The following is an 8490-nucleotide window of genomic DNA, read 5'->3' on the forward strand; positions in this document are numbered from 1 at the left end:
TCAATAATAGACGTATTTTCTTCTCTTCGACAAGATGCTCATCATTCAGAAACTATGCGAAAGTCAGACTCTTGACTCTTGACGGAAAATTACTGCCATCGCCCTCACATCCCAACTTTAGGCTTGTCGAAAATACTGCTGTTGAAATGTTGCAGTTAGTTGCAGTTAGCTTACTTCCCAGCTCCCTGGAAAATTGTTTATGTTGCTAGCCACGTGACGCACGTGTAACCATGGTGACCTGTGTTACGGTTGCCAGGAGAAGGCATTAGGAGATGCTAAAACCCGGAAGAGTTTATCTTATCTAACATTTCAACTTTTTATCTGAATAATTAAACCTCTTGTGTGTCTTTATTTGTGATTTTAATTCCACTGTGTGTGATTGTGTTATGTTATTCAATGTTCAAACAAAAAAGACTTTGTTTTGTTTTTGCTTTATTTTGTTATTGTTGTTTTAGCTCCTTTGTTTTGCTTGCAGTTTGTTTTTTGTTGGATTATTCTTTTTTATGTTATGTTGTTATCCTGTGTTACAATGTTATTGAACAAAAATCTTAAAAAAAAGTTTTTAAAAAAAGTTTATTTTATCTTTTCTTATCTGTGTAATATTATCGAAACTGTTTGAAAACTGCTCATATTCAGATCCTCCTGAAGACTAGTTTGATCATTTGCCCGTTAGAGGAGCTTACTTCGAAAAGCAGGAAATTTTTCGTTGTTTTCATGAGTAGAGCTTTGCTAATACTTGCCCGGTCACTGCCAGGTTGAACAAATACTTGAGAAATCTACACACTCATTAATTCAAATATCATTTATTGGCACTTTTAAAATAAAATAATAGAACAGAAATACATAATTAAATAGTAATACTGACATAAAAAAATAAGAAAAATGTGACAGCCAAACACACTGTCTCTTCTAAGTCAGTTCAGTTGTACTTCATCAGCACCCTGTAATTGCTTCTACAAAAAAAAGCAAACACTAATGCCCCAGATTTACTGTTGAAACTGGAACTGTCAAAGACTTTTTGTAGTGGTCTATTTAATAACATTCAAGTGATTCTAAAAGTCTATTGCAATGTATTCATTACAATGATCACAATTATCAACTTCCAACCTAAACAATAACATTTTTACAGCTCTGTGGCCAGCTTGTGCATATAAAAGTCACTAGCACATAGGACTTTACAAACTAGTGCTAATACAAAAGTTTATCAAACAATGAACACACAAGCCTGCGCACATACATGCATGTGCACACGCACACACATACAAAATGTACACATTAAACATACACACACAACATGAGAAAGGACCAGCCTGGTCAAACTGAATGCCAGCATAGGTCATGATAATCATGCCACAAAGAGTATCAACATGCTGATAAGGTTGGAAATACACTAGGGTCTCTTCAGTGTTTTACATGTTTTTGAATCAGCATAACTTATTCAAGAAGGTCTCTGTCTGATCCAGAAACAGGAGGTATGTCAAACTGTTTCGGAAAAGTATAAATTCAGTTAATGCACTTGAAAGCAAAGAAATGATCTAAAAAGCAAGGCGGTTGTATTGTTCCAACAGGCGTTATGTGTTGACAGGCATTAACTATAATTGATGCTTTGGTAAGATACATAGTAGTGTAATTAAGATATACGTTAAAACTGAAATACAAAATAAAAATGTGTTGAAAAATGTACAATTATCAAAAGAAGCTCCCTCCTTCATTCCAATCCCTGTATTCTCTGTTTCAGGAAAGATTCCTGGAGCAGAGAGGTTTTTTGTGCATTTGCAGAGTGGTTTCAAATGTTGGTATTGTGTAAAATTAATACACAACAGTTTAACAGCTGTAGTATCTTGTCTTCCCAGTGTTTAGAATAGCACCATGTTTTCTCTCAAGAGTTACAATGAAGGTTACACCAGCGTTTATATAAACACAAGTGTTCGGGAGTTAAACAATATTGTTTAGTTTACCTCGAAAAATGAGGCTATAATATAAAATCAACACAGGCATTAGGGTCAAACCTTTAGAAAGATCTGCAGTATGTGGTACGGACCTGAGAAATGCAGGCAAAGTACAGAGGATAGGCCTTCAAAACCTATGTTAAGTATTTTGGTATATTAAAAACCTGGCAGCAAATATAAGGGGAAAGACTTGTATAGTCAGAGGTGAGGGGCAGTTACTGGGCAGTACTGGGGTTGGGGATTTTAATCTCTGTGAAATGTACTCATATTTAGGCTACAGAAGCAACTTTATCACAGTTACTGGTGTAATGGACATCTGGTCTGTCGTTCTCAGAGTGTTTCCTGTTCCAGCAGGGAAGGGTGAGCACAAAGAGGATGAACGATCCCAGCACCACACAGCTCCCGCTAAAGTAGAAAGCCAAGTCATATGATTGCGTCCAGTCAAAGAACCACCCTGGAAAGTGATGAGAAAAACAGACATTGTAGCAGTCAGAAGCATTCCTGGAAGATGTGGTAGTTAAACAATAACTAATAATTGTTTCTTGTTGAAGATAACATGCCTTTGCCTGCCAGTTAACGTTTTCGATTTTTGAATCTTTATATCCAACAAATACTGATGTAGTAATGCTTACAATTTCAGATAAGACAAGTCTACCTACCTACAACAGGAGGTCCAAGCATGATTCCAAATCCCCCAAAGAACATGAGGATGCCATGGGCTTGTGTCAGTCTGTCCAAGCCAACAATTTGAGTGGTAATGTAGGAGGTGAGAGACCAGTTTCCAGAGAAGAAACCAAGGATGGCAGTCAGAACCTGCAGTCCCACATAACTCTTAGTAAAAGGGATAAGGAGCAGCGAGATGCCTCCTGCAAACATGGTGAAGGCATACAGGTAAATGCCGTTGATCCACCTGATGTCCACCAGCATACCTAGGGCTAGTTTGCCCACACAAGTGGCAATAGCCCCAATCGATACCAGGGGAATGATACTAACTTCTTCAATGAGTCCCTCGCTCTGCGCTACATCTTCAATGAATAGCACAGGAGGAAACGCTCCCAGGCTAAACATGAAGATACCTATACAGAAGGCCACCATGGATTGGTCTTGCAAGATCTCATACATGGAGTGCATGTACTTGGAGTAAGCCTGCTTCTTCTTTTTAATAACTTTCATAATTGCCAACCCAGCCAGGCCTTTCTTTGTTTCTGTCTGAACAGCCAAGTCCTTGGAGTCAATAGTGATGAGCAACTCCTTCACTGTCAGAGTTTTTTCTGGAGTGGTTACTGTGGGGCCTATTGTGATCTTCAGGTCATCCAATGGGGGCTTTTCGAAAAGCTGCTCCTCTGTGTTGCGCTCCAGGGCGGCCTTCTGTTTGAGGTAGTACCCTGGCATGTTGAGGGGCCTCATGAATCCAGCGCAGGCCATGAGGTTTAGTGCTACAGCTCCAATGATTAGCAGGCAGCCGTCCAGGCCAAACATCACAATCAGCTCATTCTGAGCTGTGGCATAGATGAATGCTCCAACACTTGTGCCTGGGTGAGCAGAAGATGACAGATTTTAGTGTGCATGTCAGAACATAACAGATCAATATAAGCCACTATGTCTAGATTGACTATAGCACCTTTCAAATTACTCGAGTTTGTATTTGTAGTAAAAATTCAGGAAAAGTCAGTCTATGTGTTTAGCTCATTCATTTCTCTATTCCAGGTTTGAGCCATCTTGTAACATACTACCACTGTGGGATGCCAAAGATTGAAATGTTCCGATTCTACACAGTGGTTTTCATAACTTTCGTAAAAAATAATTTAACTTATCCAGTGAAAAGCACTGCTTTGCTGCCTTCAACACCTGTAGGTACACCCAACAGTGATGTCACCATGTACTGAAACACCCTGCAGTACAGCTTTACATCATTGCAGCAAGCTGAGAAGTTATATTACTGGAGGTCAGCAAAAACAAGAACTCCAGGGGATGTTAAGTTACTCTTAAATATTTATACTGAAAAATATGTAAATAGTTTTAAATTAAAAATCTTCTTTAAAGGCAATGCTTTCTAAACTGAAGTTATGATTTTCAGCCAAACCAGACCTTTACATTTGTCACCAATCCTCGTCCCTACTCAATAGGCTGCTCTGACTACGCTACTCTATAAGTGTTTACCTCAGCTTCTCAAGGCTCCCAAGCTCCCAACATGAAAGAAGTGAGTATGGAGAACTGATGTGCACCCAGAGAACTCAGGGCAGAGAGGAGGCAGCAGTACCTGTGGTGACAATGCCGAGGGCAAGGCCACGTCTCTTGTCAAAATACTGACAGGTGATGGTCAACGTGGCTGCGTAGACAAGACCACAACCCAGACCTGTGTTAAGAGAAAGGGAAAGGACAGATACAAGAAGCATTTCCATTAGGTCAGCAGAAAGAGCACGAATGGGAATTCCAATGTTCAAAAAATATCAGGAAAATATGTTATGCTAATCCTATTATATTTCTTCCACATTCTGAAAGTATGTAAACATTAGGCTAGTTTTTTGCAGTTCTATGCTGTAAAGTAAAAGTAAATTTCACTGTGTGAAGTCAGACAGTTATTTCAAAGAAATCTGTGTGCAGTACATTAGCATTAACATAAAAGAACCATATGATGAGTAGTAAACAAGCTGCACGTGCATGTGGAGCCAGACCCTCATCCAAGGGCATCTCTAAAAATAAACAACTGTCTTCAAATATGCATGGCCTCCTCTCTCAGGCGCTGCCTCTGCGGATGGCAGTGCTGACTGTAAAGGGGTTCACCAGCATCAAGTGTGGCTGGGCTGTCACTTAATGTGTCATAACAGGTGGAGGGTCTATGTAGTAGGTACACTGGTGAGGCTGCAGAGTCAATGAAAGGCCACACATTGCTAGGTCATTATGCTATTTTTCTGTCAACATCTCTCATAAATAAAAACAGCAATGTCAAAGAAATGTAGCTCAGACTTGTGTCTTCTCTCGTTGGGATACTATCAATGGTATTCATTAACTGGTGATTGAAGATATAGTCAGCCACTGATGTTGCATAATAGTTGGACTTGACATTTACTCCTGTTAGTTTCAAATGATTATACAATGTGTTACGAGATTCTCATATGTTAGAGGGATAAGAGGCTTAGTTAACTCCCATGACTGAAGCAACATCAAACAGACTACCGACAAAACTAAAGCCTCTACCTGACTGTCTGTTCGAGACAAAGACCACATGAGTTCTCAAAGCTGACTTTAGCATTAACTTGTTGCTGGACTATGAAAAAAGTGTTTCCTTACCAACAACGATCCCATAGGAAAAGATAAGGAACTGGACATTGGGAGCAAAGGCACTGAGCATCAGGCCACCCGCCACCATTACACCACTGAAGATGGTGACAGGACGAGCCCCAAAGTTGTCAACACAGGCGCTGCAGACAGGACCTGAGGGAGACAAGAGATATCAAGTGTCAGGGTGTAAAAGAGATACAGAAAGGAAAAAATGAGTCATATAGGAGCAAAAACATTCCAAGAACAGTGGATGATAGTGATGATATTATGTTGCTTCTGGAAATCACAGTTTCCAAGAACATAAAACCCCAGCTCACAAAACAGTGCTGTGTCTGACCAGGAAGTTGCCTCATGATATTAGGTTCAAACTGGTAACCTGTCAGAGGTGTTGTCACATCACTCAGAAGGGACCCTGAGAGGCCCAGTCTGAATATTTTACATAACGCAAACATTTAAGCCAAAGTTACTTTGAGAATTGAAAGTTGGAAAAAACATCTTATTCCTCATAATCTGAAAGTATCACATTTGTAGAAATACTATAAAATCTCATACATAGACTATAAATGAGACTATAAATTAAATATTCAAACACGAGACTCCATGTTTTTTTAAATGCTTTTTGAAGACTCCCCTATCCCAAGGTTGCTTGACTCATACACCATGTGACATTTTCTGTTCACTTCCCCTCTGACCAGGGGGAAGACCCTGCTGTTGTATAGCAGAAACTGCAGTGCTGCAGCTGTCTGACAGCTGAGACACGTGTCCAGGACTTGGCCAGGCTCGAGGCCAGATCTGTCCAGTCATGATTTTCACCTCACCCCTTTTGAGAGGGAGAAAGAGAGACGAAAGCAACAAGCCAGGCGGGCGGGTGGGCTCTGCCTTAGACGGAAATGTCAAACAAGACCTCAATCTATCAACGATCATGTCTGCTCAGCACAGTCACAGAACATGTTTTTATAATATCTGCCAAGCATTACTGAAAGGTGAATTCGTGTCTGTGTTATGTTGGAGGATTTTTGCTCTCACGCTCTCATCAGTAATGATTCTTACATTCAAACTTATTCTCTCTTTCACTATGTTGCAACACTTCCTGACTCCCTTTCTGCTTTTGTTTATGTTTGGGTTTGAGTGAGTTCACAACCTTGCCTTAACCAACTTGCGCAACAAAGTACAGTATTTGTTATGTTTCTCTTCTTATCTGTCTCTGAATCCCTCTTTCCTCTCCTCCTACTGCGGTCAGATTAAGGGCTAAATGATCCTCCTACATTTATTGCATGGATGACTTGCACTTGCTTTGCTCTCCTCAAAAATCAATAATTGCAACTCTGCTTGTGGAGCCACAAAGTGCACATCTGTGAGACAGCATTGCCTGTTCTCTCCATCCATTATAGTAAGAACTCCTTAACACCTGTAGCTACTGTAAATATCTTCCTTGGTGATAGTTTAATTGCCCTCTTTACATTTATGTCAGTGGTCAGACTTTGAACGAGTATTACGTCAGCTTTATCAGTGGCATCATGTGGTGTAATGGTAGAGAAGGATATCGTAGAAAGCCAAGAGTAAAGGTGAGAATTTAGGGCTTTGTTCCTTTGCACTATGCAGATATAGCCTCAATCACAAATATCGGCAGATATAGTCCATAATAATATTTAGTGCCAAAAACACCAAATTCCAGCTTATCATTGATTTTTGTGATGCTAAAAACAAAATAAATAGCTCATACTCAAATATTAACCACATTTTACACACACAATATTACACACTGACCCGTCCAACTGATCTAATTCAACTTTAACCTAATCACCCGTCAAGGATTATTACATTTTTACAGTGTTACTTACTGGCTATGAGTCCCACTCCAGCCACAAGGGAGCCCACCCAAGCTGTCATGCCCTTGCCCTCCTGGAAGGCATGCAGCCACTCGGGGTAGAGGACACCCACAGACTGGGGTGAACCATAGGCCAGGAGCTGGGCCAAGAAGGAGACCACAACAATCGCCCATCCCCAGCCTCCGTCCAGCACTTTAGTAGATGGAGCCATGGTGCTGACGTTACTGCTGCCCTTTGGTATCTGCTGCAGCTTTGACAGAGGAGTTGTTCCTGTGAAGAACATTAAAACACTTTAGAAATACATTTGACAGCAAAATAATTCAAAATGCGAAGCTTATGGCAATAAGTTTAAATAAGACCTACAGTCCTACAAAGCCTTGATGTTGTGAAGGCTGCTGCAGCACTTGGCCCGGCCAGTCAGGCAGATCACCTGTGTGATGTCCCGTATGTACACTGACTGCACCTAACTCATAGCCAGCTGCCCCTTTTGTTGGTTTTCTCTATAACCACACCTTGGAGGAGGAGAAAGTAAAGAAAACTGCTCTGTGCTCCATCCCCCTGCACCTTTAACCTGCCGCCTCCATGATTCAGCTCTGGTCCTTACAAGTCACTTGGGAGAGGCTGGTCCTGTGCTGACCCAAGTTTTTCAGACCTCTTCCATGAATAATTTGTAACCTGTGCAACTAAACTTCATAGCAACAGCATTAACCACATATGGTCACACTTGTGGGGGAAAAGTTGATGCAGAGCTGTTCAGATTTCAGAAAATCTTAGGATATTTTTGTTCAAACATAAGAACATAATCCAGAAGAATAACCATATGTCCGGGATGACATTCATTATATTCACTACCAACACAATCCGTATTATCTTCTTATCTTCTTATTATCTTAGCCGATGTCAATACAAAGATACGCATACTGTGTTTGTTATTTTATCAGAACACATGCGGCACTCACCTCAGCATCTACAAAAACATCAGCGGGCGCCTGCAGAGCTGCGCGCTCTTATGAGAACTTTCCATGTAGGAGGGCTCGCCTAATAAAATCCCTGCTTTAACAATCACTACAAATGACAAGAAAACGTCGCATAAGGACGCTGGGCTATATGAGCAGGAATCTTATGATGTCCTTGTGTAAAGAAAGCCCTCAGCATCAACAATGCGCATTCTGGCATCCGTTACATGCAGCTTTGTAGCCGGCGACAAAACCGGTTCAAAGCTGTTCTTGCTGGTCCAGCAGCAGCTTGAACGCAGATACTGGAGGAAGAGCGCTGCTTCCTCTTGCGCGCCTGGAGCGCACAGAGTACACAGGGCTGCTCTCAGAGATGTGACGCTTGGGTTTATGGGTCATACTGCAGGCTTGCTATAGGCTACTTTTTTTTTTAAATGTTCTCAACATCTGGAATTGTAAGTCACAGAAAACTCACAT

General features: G+C 40.9%; 1 protein-coding gene across 1 annotated transcript; it reads right to left on the bottom strand.

The window, feature by feature from the left end:
• Positions 1-787: 787 nt before the first annotated feature.
• LOC128373222 (monocarboxylate transporter 9-like) lies at positions 788-8125 on the bottom strand. Its single transcript, XM_053333515.1, has 6 exons — positions 8020-8125; positions 7073-7330; positions 5241-5384; positions 4210-4305; positions 2609-3481; positions 788-2403 (listed from the first exon to the last, which is right to left on the bottom strand). The coding sequence occupies exons 2-6, from the start codon at positions 7269-7271 to the stop codon at positions 2219-2221; spliced, it is 1497 nt and encodes a 498-aa protein (XP_053189490.1). The 5' UTR covers positions 7272-7330; positions 8020-8125; the 3' UTR covers positions 788-2218.
• Between the last annotated feature and the right edge of the window lie 365 nt (positions 8126-8490).

Source organism: Scomber japonicus, chromosome 14 (genome assembly GCF_027409825.1).
Source record: "Scomber japonicus isolate fScoJap1 chromosome 14, fScoJap1.pri, whole genome shotgun sequence".
NCBI classification, from domain to species: domain Eukaryota; kingdom Metazoa; phylum Chordata; class Actinopteri; order Scombriformes; family Scombridae; genus Scomber; species Scomber japonicus.